This window comes from Hippocampus guttulatus, chromosome 6, assembly GCF_054856545.1.
Source record: "Hippocampus guttulatus isolate MCC_2025c chromosome 6, RoL_Hgut_1.0, whole genome shotgun sequence".
Classification (NCBI taxonomy): domain Eukaryota; kingdom Metazoa; phylum Chordata; class Actinopteri; order Syngnathiformes; family Syngnathidae; genus Hippocampus; species Hippocampus guttulatus.
The window spans coordinates 18,617,390-18,633,377 of NC_141266.1; the positions used below are offsets into that span (position 1 = coordinate 18,617,390).

The 15,988-nt window shown below is 42.8% G+C and overlaps 2 protein-coding genes across 3 annotated transcripts in view; one reads left to right on the forward strand and one right to left on the reverse strand.

Annotated features, from left to right (window-relative positions):
• Positions 1 to 15,988, reverse strand: part of ube2e2 (ubiquitin-conjugating enzyme E2E 2) — a 43,738-nt gene that overhangs the window by 19,098 nt on the left and 8,652 nt on the right. Inside the window, exons 1-3 of one of the 2 annotated variants that reach the window (XM_086112904.1) lie at positions 11,233 to 11,381; positions 8,023 to 8,210; positions 5,910 to 5,960 (exon numbers count right to left, since the gene is read on the reverse strand). In XM_086112904.1, the coding sequence (XP_085969030.1) occupies positions 5,910 to 5,960; positions 8,023 to 8,201 (230 nt within the window). In that variant the 5' untranslated portion in view covers positions 8,202 to 8,210; positions 11,233 to 11,381. Of the gene's footprint in view, positions 1 to 5,909; positions 5,961 to 8,022; positions 8,211 to 11,232; positions 11,382 to 15,988 lie in introns of those variants that run through there. The other variant, XM_086112905.1, reaches the window with a different exon arrangement.
• The window catches only part of znf385d (zinc finger protein 385D), a 102,311-nt gene continuing 97,646 nt past the window's right edge, over positions 11,324 to 15,988 (forward strand). The window contains exon 1 of the mRNA XM_086112903.1: positions 11,324 to 11,452. The gene's annotated coding sequence lies outside the window, so the exon portion shown is untranslated. The remainder of the gene's footprint in view (positions 11,453 to 15,988) is intronic.

Genomic DNA, 15,988 nt, shown 5'->3' on the forward strand with positions numbered 1-15,988 from the left:
CTAGCTGTCTCAATCTCAAAATACCCCAACAACTAACGAATGACTATTATACTTTTCATCTCCTATTTCTTGTCTGCCCAAAATCAGGGGTTGCAAGTGAGCAACCATGAATCACACCTCAGATACTGTTCGGCCAATGATGAGTACGGCTTTCGTTAGTATGATGACCTGGGCGCAGGTAGGGCACTTATGACTAGGCAAGCGACTTCTACTGATGGAAGCAGTGTGGCTGGGAAGCCGATCAGAATAAAGCCAATAGAACCACTTTCGTTTGTGGAGGCAAGACTTCACACGCTTGTTAAATGGGGTGCAGATTAGTCTATGTGGTGCATGCAGAGAATATATCTCCAAAAACAAGTCATCCCTCCTCAACTTCACCAAACAATTTATACTAGAGCAACCGCTTCAATCCCAGCGTTTTACTGGATTTTGATTGATCCTGCAAGGACCACAGAATATTTGGTTCTAATGCTATATAAACATGGAGCCTACCAAAATAAAGATTGGACTCTCTTCTTTCTGCAGGAAAAAAATTGTTTCTATCTTTATACATTCTTCTGCAATCGGCAATACAAAACGGCTAAGTTTCATGGAAATGGCGATTCCTGGGCAAAAAACTGAGAAAAAGAGCTGTTTGTAAAAGCATGCATTTCAATCAGGTGAGGCACCACTGCCACCTACTGGTCGCTTTTTTACATGATTTACAATGCATACGGCTTATTCTCATTCACAGATTGCATCAGACCCTCCTCCTCTCTGTGACGCAAAAAAAAAAAAAAAGACGTAGACGTACAAGTACGTCCTTGGTAGGCGGGGCCTAATTTTAAAAAGACGTACAAGTACGTCTTGTGGAATGAAAGAGTTAAAGACGAGAAGAGCGTTTTCACTTATGAACGACGTTGCCTCCAAGCTGCGCACGAGAGCAATTGCACACTTCATTCACCCTCTCAGCGCACACGGTGATAGCTGGCGCGCCCCACGCACACACTACATTTCGACACTTGTTCCTTCATTTCCACCCCACTTTAATCTACAAACAGGACACAAGACTATTCCCACTTCCTTTAGTTTCAGGAGTGCAACCGAGAGTGCGCATTCTGTTGTTCTGCGAGAGTTGGATGCATACATTGACACACATTCCACTCACACTCACCACAGACAAGAGGCTGTAGGCGACGCGCGGATTACTCCATTTGGGAATTTCAAACACGGAAATAGTTTACAAGCCCCTTGAAAGTGGGTCTTTCGCGCGTTTCAAAGGTCAGGTGATTAGGAATTTTTGTATTTTATTCAATGACACGGTTTCCATTAGTTATGAAGGGACAATATGTGAGCATAGTTATACACACCGGCTTAATTAATTATGCTTGGAATAACCTGTGTCATAAACTTGGGCTAATTTTATTCATGTCATAAATCTCCATTCGATGATATGTTCTATTTTGACATTTGAAAAAAATCTTTTTTCATATCATCCTACCTACTACAACAGAATTCAGTGCAGCTCTGCTTACCTTTTGGTTTTGACATGATAGTGTTTCACAGGGTAGCCTGGCTGTGGCTGTGTTCTGAACGGCTTACAAACACACTTTTAGAAATAGGCTGGAAAGAATTACTTGATCACACGTGATGGGAGGGCAGGCATTTTTAGAATGATTTTTCCTGTTGAAAGTGTGCTCTAAGAAAAATCTCTTTTTTTTGGGGGGGGGGGGTGTCATCAATTATTCAGCAACTCACTTTTTTTGACCAACCGCCATATTTCCCACTTCCTCTGGGGCATTAACACCTCTCAGCGATGTTTCAAGGATGTTTTTTTTCCCCACAGAAGGTTTTTTTTTGGGTGCCAGTTGAAAAAAGCTCATTCAAAACACCGACAGACACTAATATCACTGTGTGAAGAGACTGAAATGCCTCATCTAACGTTTCCCCACCGTCTCTGTGGAGGGAGACGGCGCAGGGCTCCGGCTGTGTCTTTGATGTGATGAACGGGGAAAACTAACGACTTAAATCCGACGCGTCTTCTGATAAACGCAGCAGGAGACGAAAGAGGAGGGGGACGTGACAAGTGAGGAGATAACAAATGAGGAGACAGGACAACAGATGTGGGAGATAACTGAAACAACCCTGACTGGAATCTAAAATAGAGAGCAGCGGCTTTTCTATATTCAACTGCATGTCAAACTGCAAAAAAGGAAAGAAATAACGGTGGAGTGAAAATCTCCAGCAAGGGCAAAACGTCTGTCAGACAACATGCTGTCGCACTCCGGTCCTATAGGTGGCGGTAATCCACACAATTCCCTCTGGAGTTGACATTTTTCTATGGCAAAAGCTGACGCACAGGCCCTCAGCAACAAGCGGGGTAGCTCATAGTTAGTTACCGGCCAGCTCCCAACCAGACGTCACAACAGCCAACTCGATATTACTCGCTGATGTCGACGTCAATCAACGGGCCAGGCCTCGCCTTTTAAAACCATACAAAATGAAAGTTACAGCTAATACAATGTAGAATGTGAGGATGGTGCTTGTGAGTGGACAAATATCTCACCTCAAATGCACATTTTTTTGTTTTTGTTTAATAAAGCATAATACATTTCAATCCATTTGGGATAATGGACAGAATTATCGATTTTTGAACTATTTGATTGTTGGATCCCGATATGAAAGCAACGGAAGCTTTCTGATCGTAATTGTAGTTGTTAATTAGGCCGTGGCAAATTCAAAGCTTTGCTGGGTTTTTGTGTTAATTGCAAAAATATTTAATGTTTGTGGAAGTCGACTTGTAAATTGACTGGATTCCGAGTTAAAATTGGAGTTCAATCAAAGCCGTAATAGCCCCTATGTGGGAAAAAAAAATCCTATTTTTGAACAAAGATATGGAAATTAAAGTCGGTTGAAAATTGTTTGCAATTTGAGGTAGTATGAGACCTGGAAGAGAAGCGTGTCGAACCCGGTGAGTGAGGGAATGCCAAACAGAAGTGTGAAGTTTAACACCCGGCCGGCAGTTAATTCATTTCTCCCTCCGTGTTGCCGACAGCATTTGTTGCTGTTCGAGGCACCAGACGCCCGTGTCATCTAATTATCTGTATCCGTCTGGCAAATTTTGCAGGATTTCTGTGTGAAATAGCCTCCAGTTTCATTCGGCAATTAACTAAAAATAATATCAAAAACAGATCGGAGCATACAAGCCCAATAATAAACATTCATAGCACTCTGTTGCAGCATCAATGAAAAGCGAGCACTGTCTCCACGGGGCAGACGCGATGGATTGACTCATATATTCATCAGAGCCGGATTAGTGGGATACGAGTTGGGTTATTACTAAAGTATTGCGTTTTGACGCCTACTACAGTTGAATTGGATCCTGCGGCTCTGACGCAATGACGTCTGTTGCGTTGCTGTCGCCTTCTATTAGGATGTCGCTTGATCTGCTACAATTTTGTGGCATTGTAGGGCATTTTATAAAGAGCACAAAAAAAAAAAACATCAAATAGGCACAAGGTGACACGTTCCAAACCCACCCGATTTTCTGAACACATAACAAAAAAAGAGCATTTATTTTCGTTACCTTCTGCCAAACTTAAAAACATTTTAACAACACGCATTTAATCTGATCCAAACCCGGGCTAGACCACAAACAGCAAAAATCGGTCAATAAGTGATGCTCCCTTATAAATGCAATGGGAAACAAAAAGGACAAAAGTGAATAAGTGGGGGATCGACTTAAAAAAAAAAATGCGCGAATAAGCATGGATTTACGCGAATAAGTAGGGATTGGTTCAATAATATAAATGTCTGTCTACTGTTCTGGAAAAACTCATTAAAAAATGCAAAAACATTTGCAGGGGTCACTAAAGATCAATCACAACACTCCATGCGTCTTCCAAAACACGTTTTCTTTTATGGCTCCTAATTTCTATTAGGGTCATGACTTTTTTTAACAACAGGAAAATATGAATTTCAGCGTGACAACAGTGGAGACCCACTGAATGAGCGCATCCACGTCATTAAATAACGACCAATCTGCACAACAAGGCAAGGTGAAACTCTCCGCAGATTAAACTGAAGACAGTGTGGTAACGAGGTGGCAGGCACGGCAGTGGAGGTGACATAAATCAAGTGGCCCCCCCAGCCCATACCCTCCCACCATTCCACCCACCCGGCCGGTGCTGCGTTTGTGGAACGCACCCAAGTGGATGTCTTTAGCTCCGCTCTCCTTCCTGCCTCCTGAAGAAGGCCAACAGCCTGTGACTCCATTTGTCGCAGCCGCTCAAATGAATAACCTTTCAAGCGAGCTCGGTCCGGGGGAAAAAAAAGCGGAAAGTGAACAGCATACTAAACGAGTGCCTGAGAAAATGTCGCTCCTCTCCATCATCACTGTTGTCATCACATATATTACCGCAGAGTAATTATTACATGACCCCCCCGCCCCACCCCCACACACATAAAGGGATTATCTTGAGGAAGCTTAATTGTTTCCCGAGCAACTATTCCCCCCTCGTTCCCCCCTTCCCAAGACTGCAAAATCTCCTCTGGCGATTATTTTACTTTCAAATGACTTCCCAAACCAAATCCTTCATGTGAGTCAACCTAGTTTTATTTTCAAAAAAGGGGGAAAAAGGGGGGGTCTAAAATAGATTAGAGTCCATCATCGAATAATTGAACATAAAGACCGAAGCATATCGTGTTCAATTAACCCAAAAATCAGAGTAAAATGCTGAGTCTTTGAAACGTGTTTGTGTGTGTTTTGGTACACATCACATCAATGATTGTGTCTTTGATACGTCGTAATATTTTGCGCTTTTTGTCGACATTCATTTTGTATACAGCGTTGTTTCTTTGATGAAGCTGCGGTGAAACTATTTCTGGTTTCCCAGCAAGAAGAAGGCCGTCAGTGGCCAAATGACAACAAAATGGCACCACGTGAACAAAGCCAGAGGACATCACCATTCTCTCCAACCCAAAACACACCCGATGGACTCTCCTTATTGTTTGCCAATAAATCAAGGAGAACCTGGTGTACATTTTTTTTGTATATATCAAAGAGTAATTCAATACTGCCAACATGCACAGTTTCAATGCATTGATAAAATCTATAGCCATGATTTGATAAAAAGCAATTTGACACTGTAAACAAGGCAGTCACTGGCCTGACAACTGTTATCTGGCACCCCAGGTGAAAAGCCAAAAAACATCAATACATTCGCTTGAAACAACAATAAAGTCTCCTTAAATTGTGATATGGTGTGTTTGATGCGTCTGGCAGATGACTCAGAATATATCAAAGACAACGAAGCCCTAACGGACATTTATGGTAACCACTTCAGACTAATTGTCTTTGAGACATGCACTGCCATGCATATTTTTAGGCATCGCTGTGTCTTTGATTAATCCCATTAACCGCTGTCTTTGTGTTTCCCGCCATAGACGAGACAGTAAACGGTCAGACGACTACAAACTGGCGCCTGAGGACCGAAGCCAGAAAAATAAATAAATAAATAAAACACCACCACCATCATCTCCTCAAACTAAACCAACAAAGGCGGCATCAATGATGGCGTCACGGAAGCTGATAAAACAGCTCCGTCCTTCGCGGCATCCCCGAGGGGGATGACGGACGGATACGCCGCATGTGGCGCGCCGGCAACATCTCTCGCCCTTAAAAGGTCCGAGAGAGAGTAAACATCAAACAATAAGGATTGACTGCACCGAACAGAGGAGGTGGGGTTTGGTGGGGGGGCATACAAGAATGGAAACGGCTTTTAAAAGGTGACACCGCAGCTCTTTTTTTCGACGCTCTCACTGCAGCCATAACTGTGAAAAAGGCGCGCGCGCGCACACACACACACACACAACCATCAGCATTGTACATCAGCAAAGCAATCATCAGGGAGCAGATAAGAGCAGCTCACCTGCAGTTTGGAGGAGGGTCTAATGTAATTTCAGCCAGCTCCTTCTGAATCCTGGGAAGAAAAACAAAAAAGTCATTTGGGTGTTAGTTTTAGTGGCTTTCCATCAGGTATGCACTTAACACTGTGAATAGAGTTGTCAGAAAAGCTAAACAGATACATGTGCTGTGTTTGAGCTTATTGTTTTGCTGACAACAACTCCAAAGTGAATACACTCGTAGAGGGCTGGATCGACAGATACTGTACTCATCAGGTGAGGTAAAATACATTCGAATGTCTTTTGCAACAATCGCTGTTGTTTTTGTGACAGGGAAAATTACGATTTCAAACTTTCCGTGAAGGCAATGCATGGACGGGTGTCTAGATAGATCTTAAAGACATTTGGAAAACATCTCAGTGGTCTTGTGAGGGCAACACTGTGATTTAGGACTGCACGACTGTCTGTGTCCTATGTGTTGTGTTGTGTTATTATTGTTATTTTGACTTCAAAATGGCGCCGCGTGAGTGGCTGCCTTTCCAGCAGCTCCTATATTTTGTTGTTCTACTTCTTCCTTTCATAACTTTGCTGCTGTGAATCGGGAATTTCTCCATTGCGAGACTAATAAAGGATTTCTTATTTCTTATTGTGAAAACAACACCAAACTGGATGGATGGGATTTCAGGACGTTTTGGAACAATGTCCTTTTAAGTGACAGTAAAACTGAGATGTAAAATGTACCTGAAGGCAACATTGGCTTGAATAGGTGGGTGGATGAATGCATGGATGGATAACATTTAGGCAAGGAAAGGCAAGTACTGCATACACTTGCACAGCACCATTCACATACTGTCTAAGGCAAAGCCACAGTGCTTTACACAGAAATAATGAAAACATGAAAAGAACAGATGGAAATCAAGAAATCAATAAAATCAAGAAAAAAATATTTTAAAAGGGGTAAAAAGATCAAACAAAACAGTGAAATGACAAAACAACACAGCTTAAGAAATTTCAAATCACCACATAAAAGCAAGCATTTGAAAACAAAGCTCACATTCAAAGCGCCCAGTTTTACCATGTGCAAGTCATTTATTTTATCCAAGTTAAAAGTCCTCTTTGGTTTTATTATTGTTTATATCAACAGCTGTTCACTTCTTATTACACCAGGAACGTTAAATACTGAAAACAAAACCGCATGAATGGACTACCTTGTCAAATATTGCGTCACGATGCAATTTTATTGTCATGATCAAACCTCAAATCCAAATCATGTCCATTTGCTGACGTGTAGTTTCAAAACAGATGTCGGATCAACTGGCGAGCCAGTCCTCGTCACATCATCTTCGCCGAGGACAATTTCATGTGTGCCAAAAACTGCGCGCGATGACGCTGATGTGATCAGAACATCATTCAGAAAGAAAGCAACACACACAGTTAGTCGCTCGATATCAACTGAATTGCAGCCTAACGTCTCTGCGTCGAAGGCCACTCGAAGCTTTCAAGCCGGGTGGACCTACTTTGGGCTTTCAAGTCTGATATTCTTGTTCAGCCGGGTGCCTTGAGTTTTCTAATGTCGACTATGCCTTGGCACAATCAAAGTTGGAAAACACCAAGTTATCAGACTTTTATTAGACAAACTGCTATGTTTTGGTTGAACATTTTGGTGTTTACATCGACAATATTTGATTCTCCTGTGTCTCATGCGTCAATTTTTGTGAGCACTTCACTTGAGAGTGACCAAAACAATTTGAAGCAAGCACGCTTGGACTCTTATTTCAAGACGTGTGTGAGCAAGTCCTTAAAGTGGTGTTACAAGATAGTCTCATACTTCTTGACAGCTAGAGAATGACAACAAATGCGAAAGAATACTTTAAAAATTGTGTTTTAACAAGTTTGTTTAATGAAGCGCCATTCATGGGTGCGTGCGTGTGTTATTTCCATTCAAAAGAAGGTTTATAGTCCCGCTGAAAAGCAGGCATGCTTGAAATAACAATGCCTTTGGGACAACAGTGGTTTTTACACAGCTTCACACCCTTAGGGCACCATTTTAGCAAACAACCCAGTGTACTCCCCACACAAGAGGAGGACGGGGGGTAGGAAGAAGTGCTGGTGGGGGGGGGGGGGGGGGGGGGGTCTTACCTCTTGGCACTCGTCGACAGTTTAGCAGCGGTTTTACTGGAGATCTTTGTCTCCTTCTTTTTGGGCTGCGCTTGCTCGCGCTCCTGCTCGGTCGGTACAGACGACTCACGCTGCTCGATGTCCGAGCTGCCACCGCTGGTGCTGGGGCTGTCGTCCGGTCTCTGCACTTCACTGGACATTGTGGGGCCCTGCATGAGGAGGAGAAAGACAAACAACACAAAAACATCAAGTCGTGTGACTCTTGTCACGCCAGGGTACCTACACAATATCATTAAATGTCAGTTCGGGTTTATGTTGAAAATAAAATAAAATAAGATAAGATATCCTTTATTTGTCCCAAATGGTTGCGTGTGCACTAACAATCAGCCTATAGCAGTCTTTACCAGACTTTTTAAGACCTGCACCCCCTTCAATACCAAGACAGAGTTGGTGCACCCTATGCCAACCCAACAATGCCTGTTTTAGCATCTTAATCCAAACCATAGTTGTTTTGAGACCGGTTTTCCACCTTTGCTTGTGTTTTTCAAGTTCGGAAAAGTAGCGCCCTGATAGCGGTGGTGAGCTCCTCTCACTCTGCAAACAGCCAACCCCGCCAAAACGTGAGTGTTTTAGTACACACTAATCTAGAGGTAGGGAACTCCGGTGTTCTCAAAAGCCATATCCTGCCTGTTTGAGATCTCTCTCTACTTCAACACACCTGATTCAAAGGATCAGCTCATCAGCAAGCTCTGTCAAAATCTGAAATGATCATGATGAATTGAATTAGGTATGTTGGAGTAGGGAGAGATCTAAAAAAGGCAGGATATAGCTCTCGAGGAACCGGAGTCCACTACCCCTGCAGCCTAATCCTTTGAGACCTTTATTTAATTTCTAGTCTTTGAAACGTACACACCTATAGAGTTGTTGCACTCTAAATCCTCAAATATGCAACGCTGTTATAACAGGTTATACAATAACATAGGAGTTAATTAGGAGTTGAGGGTAATTGAATGGAAATGTATCATATTTAAGCATAAATAGATACTTTTTGTCAGCTACTTGCCCACATGTGAAGGCACTGCAGTACCTTAACTGCTGCATTTTCTTTCCCCATTTCACGAGAGCGGCGGCATATCTGAAGTTTGCTTGAACCTCATAATATGACTTGGAACGCAAAGCAAAAATACATGATCGAAAAATAAAGAAATAAAATAAATCGACCAAGCTACAGCTGGTACCTCAAAATTTTTGTAAATTGGGGGACTCCTAAATCAAAGTAGCCTACCACTACTTGTTACTGTTTTTGTTAGAATTATGCTGAAAAATCAATTGTACCCATCTATATTCAAGCGAAAACCTTCCAGTACTTGCAAGACAAGGATTACTTTGTCTCAACTGGTAGTCATGAGTGAGTGAAATAAGATCAGATGCGGGGTTCCACAAGAATCCATTCCTGGACCATTACTGTTTAATATCTACATGCTTCCCCTTGCTCAGATTATGGAGCACCACAACGTCTTCTGTCATACTTATGGGGATGACACGCAATTTTACATTTCAGTGTCATCATATGACTACAGTCCTTTGTTTACATTAACCAAGTGTATTCACCAAGTCTATTAGTGGATGGTCCAGAAATTTCTCTGGCTCAATCCAGATGAGACAGAAGTGGCCCCAAATATGAAAGATCCAAGCTCAGCACTCACCTTGAAACCAGAAATCTTGGTGTAATTATTGACTCTGACCTGCATTTTCACAACCACTTTACCATCTATTACTAATCTGCCTATTACCACCTGAAAAACATAGCTCAAATTAAGGGCGTTCTGTCTTGACTCAGACTTGAATTTGAACAACCACTGAAAAACATCGATTTAAGGCCTTTCTGTCTCAACAAGACACATAGAATCCTTGTTCATGCTTTGATTTTCATTCCACTAGATGACTGTAAGTGTTTTTCGTGTCTTCACCTGTGAAACAAACTCCCTGAATACCCCAGGTCTGCTCAAATGGTCAGTTTGTTTATATCTGGGCTGAAAGCATTGTTTAGTGCAGCATTCTCATGTATTTATCCTTTATTTTATTTTAATCACCACTTGCATGGTAACTCTTAATTTATCTTGACTGATGCTGTATTTAAGTCACCTTAATGTAATGGTCTTGTATATGAAGTGTGCTCAACAAAGCACTTTCCTTACCTGCAATTTCGAAAATTCCTCATTTATTCCCACGCATTTCCATTCATTTGCATGCAAAGTTTGTAACTTTGAAAATCTCCATTATTTTGCAACCCTAGTAAAGTGATGGATTTGCGAACAACTCTTGTCATAGATCTATTTCTTTATTTCTATAGATGTAATGTTGTCTAATTGTCTTTGGACAGCTTGAAGATGTAAGCAAAAAGGTAACTCAACAAAGCATTCGTGACACATTAGCCAAGCCACCGCGATGGCGTCATTAACGCCAATCGCAGCCCCTTGGCGGGCGACAAAATCATGGCTTCAACGCGGACGTGTGAATTACAAAAAGGATGTGAAAACACAGTCGAATCTGTATATTTATGGTACATTCAAATGAGTCCAAGTGTTTGGATGGCGAAGTGGAGAGACAACAAGCTCGCCTTTTCCGGCGGAGGGGGCGTTTCATAGCAGTGGTAGATGTCGGCACTCTAATGGAACGAAAGCCGCACCGATGCATGTCGGGGGTTACGATGCCAAGAAAACAAGCACCCCGGTCGGTCAAGATTCTCGACAGTCCCCTACGCCACTTACAAGCGCCGGAACGACCGCATTGTGGGGGCAACAACACACAATGGGGGTCGAGCGGGGGCTGGAAACCGAGCCGTCCCTAAACGTCACAGGGGAGCTAGCTACAAGGCTAAAAGTAGGGTGCGTTACAACATCGCTGCTGGGGGGTTTAAACACAGACGGGGGAAGGGGGTGGCTGAGAGCAGGCCTCAGAGTTGGAAACTTAACGAAAAGACGCATAAAAGAAGGCGTTTCTGTCAGGGAGACGACGGCGGAGAGGGGGGGGGGGGGCGACGCTCGAGGCCGGCTGAGGCGACCGTCCGTCGAGCGTCCACATTGTGACCCTGACTCTTCCGCACAAAGGGAGGCTCGTCCCCCGCACATCCACCTCCACCTCCTCCCCTCTCTCCTCTTCCCCGGTGGTAATTGAAGAAGAAAAAAAACACTTTCCACGGGACATTCGCTTCGACTTTACAGTGTTTACCTGATGGCGCTCGGCCGTCAACTCTGCGATTCGGCGTGATTTTTAATCCCCCTAAAAAAATAGAAGAGACGGGGATTTCCTCAAGAACACGGCCGCCTTTTCACTCGCTCCCGGACGTCCTTTTGCTCTTTGAACTCGCGTGGTGGAGGCAGCGAGAAAAAAGCAGCAAGCAACCAGCACCGAGAATAAGAACAAGACGAAGAAGAAGCGAGGAGAGGAGGTAAGCCTCTGAACCGGACCGCCCCCGATTGCGCGCTCCCGACAAGATAGAGTGCACGCGGGACCGCGCACCACTGCCGAGACCAACGCTACTCGAGAGTGCTAATGGACTACTCGATACCGATGTTATTCTTTATGTCACTCTAAACGTTGTTACTACTATGTCGATGCAATTTGCTTGATATTGAAATCCAAAACATTTTGGGACACATTCACTGTACAACAACTACTCCAGTCCCCAAAAGGAAATCATAACATTGTAAAGCTGCAATAAATCATTTTTGATTACCGGTAATCATAAAATACATTTTGTGATGATAATTAAGTTGAGTATATATTATGTACTTTAGTCTTATGGATTGGATCAGACTGGTTTGGATAAAAATCAAGCCGATACAGATCCAGTCCTTTTGGCCTGTATCAGACTCACACATAACGTCGGGTCGGCTCTGACTAGCCTGCTAGCAGATGACAATGTAAAAGCAAGAGTTCACAATCAATAGTTTTGCTCTGACGAGCTGATCCGAGAACGGAGAAATGCTGACATTATTGTGGGTCATGTAGGACGAATTAAAAATCTGGGCAGATTAGATTGACATGGCAACACATAAGGGGTGTTCACACGGCACACATTTGCTCCGGCGCTGCACCGATGTATTTTGTTGCGATATATTTTGCACCGCAGCAAATTGTGTGGAGCGTTCACACGTACAAAGCCACTGAGCGTGTCTGCAACGGCACAGCGTCGGTGCAGCCCCACTTGCGTTCACACGGCAGTTTCTGCAGCGGAGCAAAACGACAGAAAACAAATGAGCTGTCGTGTTGGTTCTTTTTAAAACGTATACACAACTCAAGCGACTACTGGACAGGCACGTCCTTCTCCGTGCCTTCTGCTCGAGAGTGACCGCCCCCGAAAACGTAAATCAACGATGACTTCAATGACACTCAGAAAAGCAAACACATCATGCACCAAACAGAAAATCAAGAGAGGAAATCACTAAATAAATTATATGGGGGGCAGGGGGTTGTGAACACACAACAAAGGAACAAACTACACTAACAACTCCGAGACAGTCCAGTCTCCTACAAAAGGAAAGATGTTACCAGCCAAGTCTTGTGTCATTATTAAACAAACACATGACGGAAGTCCGACAGAGCACGAAAGCAACACATTTTCGCCGTACGTACGCTTCACAAGCATTTGCTCTGGAGCAAATTTAACCCAGTTGCGTTCACACGTGCAAATTTACATCGGTGCTGCTTCGCAAACGAGCATTTGCTCCGGAGCAAATTTTTAAACCACCTCCCTGAGGTGGATCAAATTTGGTCCGGTGTAAGCCTTTTTCCGGGGCTACGCCGGAGCTAATTTGCACGTGTGAACACCCCTATAGAGGCCGAATTTTGATTGGACATAAAAGAAAAAAAAGATCCGCCATCCACAAACACGAACTGGTAGCAGTGTAGCCAAGAAAAACACTAACCAAACAGAATAGACTTTTGGCAATATAGAAAAAATATTGGAATTTAGATTGTAACTGTAGGTCAGTGTTTTTGATGGTGTTAAGACCAAAAGAGAAAACACTTCTGGCCTTGATGGCAAACTAGAAATTGGCATTACTGTTTTTGTTTTGTACTGCTGCAGTTCACACAAAGCATCAGTGTATTGTGGGCCGATATTTTTACACTGTATGACACACATTCGGAAGCTTTGTGAATCGATGTGAAAACATCCAAAAACACTCCAGGCCTCCTCATCCGCCTCCTCGGTTCACATTTTTCCAGAAGCAAGCAGGCCACTGAGCTAAGACAAGTTATGTCACCGCGTCTGCATGCTTGGCTGGTGGGAATACAGGAGATTTTGATGGCCCAACTTTCATGTCATGGGATGTGGAACCCTCAAACTGGAAAAGAAAAATGTACTTAATTGGAATTTTCCTTTACAAAATACATATTTTATAGTTCAAATTGCGCTAGCTCAATAAATACAGACTCTTGATTAAGTTCTCTGCATACTATAGTCATTTAATTGCATTGTATGTGGTGCTAGCGGCTAAGCTTCGAGATCATGAAGGGGAATGTTATTTTTTCAGTTATTTCCAATGGTTAAAAATGTCTCCAAGTCTGACCAAAATGGAGGTCTACCAGATTAACTGTTGGTTTATACTTTAAAGGTTTCACTATAATTACAGAAAAGACTATCCTGCCACAAAAATCACAATTTTAAATACTGTATAACCATAATCAACGCAACAGCGAATGGCTCGTTCTCAAAGTAATCAGCAAAATTTGAGGACGTGCTCCGCAATTCAGTGTCACATCTGTTAAGGATACCTGCTTTCGATTGGGTGAATTACGTAGTCAGAGTTAGCCAAAATATACAAGCTTTGACATTTGGCCAAAATGGCTGCTTTAAACCAAAATGGTAGACTTCCTCTACATTTTGGGACATTATCGAGACTTTTTGGTGCTTCTCGTCATGATAGAAATGTCCCCCCAATGACAAGCTGATCGGAAAAGCTGGTGTCCATTGCTGATTTTTATTGATTTATTTTTCCCAACTTTAAAGTACAAGCACTGGAAGTGCCCCAATTGGTTGCTTCAAAGTAAAATGGCTGACTTCCTGTTCAATTTGGGCCCTGAGACTCTTTGGTGCACCCTTTTACGTAATACGTCTAGACCCAATTTTATGTCGATTGGTGAAACTGGTATCTGTGTTATACAGTATTTGTTTTTCTGACTTTTTCTAACTTTCTACTAAGGCCCAGCTTTTGCCCAAAATCGCTGCTTCAAACCAAAATGGCAGACTTCCTGATGAGTTTAATTTATAAGTACGGAGACTTATTGCTGTGTTCTGTTATGATAGACATGTCCGCCCAATTTCATGCTGATCAGTGATACTAGTGTCCTGAGCCAACTATTTCCTTCATTCAAGGAGACGTGACTGACTAACGTGACCCCCCCCCCCCCCCCCCAACACTTGACTCGTACTCACTGCTGCATTGATTCACGCCGCAGGGACAGGCTGATGTTTCAACTTTTACATCCCCACATTTCCATTTTAATTGCGACGGCTGCTACGCGGAAAGGCCTCCGGGGGGAGGGGGGGGGGGGTCACCGCAAGGCGTAGAGGCTTGACGAGGTCCTGATTACATTTAATGCGTAGCAGCTAAAGCTCAACCAGATAATTGCAAGCACATGACTGTCGTTGTGGATCATGTAGACCTCTTAACAGTGTCGTAAATGTATGTAAGTGTACTTTGATTGTAAGGTAATGTGGATTTATTCCAGCCTAAATGCAAAGAAATATCTAGCGTGATCAATGCTAATATGAAAATCAATTCCACTTCATAGATTAAGAAACAAATATATTACTTGAAATCTGAATATTTATTTTTGGGACACTTGGAGTGGAACCTCTCAAGTTGATTGCAGTCCGTTCATCCACAATACATTCCATCCCAAGACATAACCCCAAAATAGAAACCATCAAATTGGTCCCACTTGTGTGTCTGTGTATTGATGGGTCAGATTGACCCACTACATCGGCCACCCCCAAAAAGAAAAAGAAACCCCAAATAAGCATGTTTGTATGTTAAATTGAGGTAAATTGTATGTGTGTTTGTGTTCGTGGGTCAGTGTGACCTGATGCTTTCAGCCATAAAAAAAAACACATCTCTGTGCTACATCCTGGCAGTCTTTCTACGTGTTGTTGTGTTCATGGGTCAGTGTAACCCACTGCATGATGAACCATCTAAAAAAAAGACACAGGCTATGAACACATTTGTGCTTTGAATTGGGGTGTGTGTGTGTGTGTTCATGGGTCAATGTCATATGCTGCATGTTTTACCAATCGAAAAGGTAAAAGAGGGGGAAAAAAGATTGTTGGTTTGTGTGTTAAATAGGGTACCGGTAAATTGTATTCATGGGACAATGTTACCTGCCGTTTGTTGAACCATCCAAAACAGAATACTTTAGTATGTGTGTGAAATTGGGGTTGGCTGTGTGTGTGTTCGTAGAGCAATGGAACACGCTACATATATTCATTTCTGAAAAGAAACACAAAGGAAAAAGGAAACCGCAAAAAAATGAGCACAATTGTTCGTGTGTTTAAATGAAGGTCAACAGGTCAAGTTGAGGCGGCACTACGATAGCCTAATGGTTACCACATCTGCTTCACACTTATGAGGATAGGGGTTTGAACGCAGGCTACTCCTTTCCTGTATGGAGTTAACGTGTTTGCCCTGTGTTTGCGTGGATTTACCCATCCTGTACCCCTTTATCCATGCGTCCCCTTTGAACATCCACATACAGAGTTGGCGCATGCCCCGATGCCCCTACTAAACATCTTAAAAATCAAATTTAGAGCGATTAAGCTTTTTATTTTGTGAAGAAACTATGTTTAATTATCCTCCACATTACAGTTTGCATTTCACACACCCCTGGGGGGCGCTCACACACTTCATGAAGCAATCGAACAAAAACGGACACTTTGGAACACTTTGTCCGAAATGATTAAATATAAATTAAGACCTTAGTT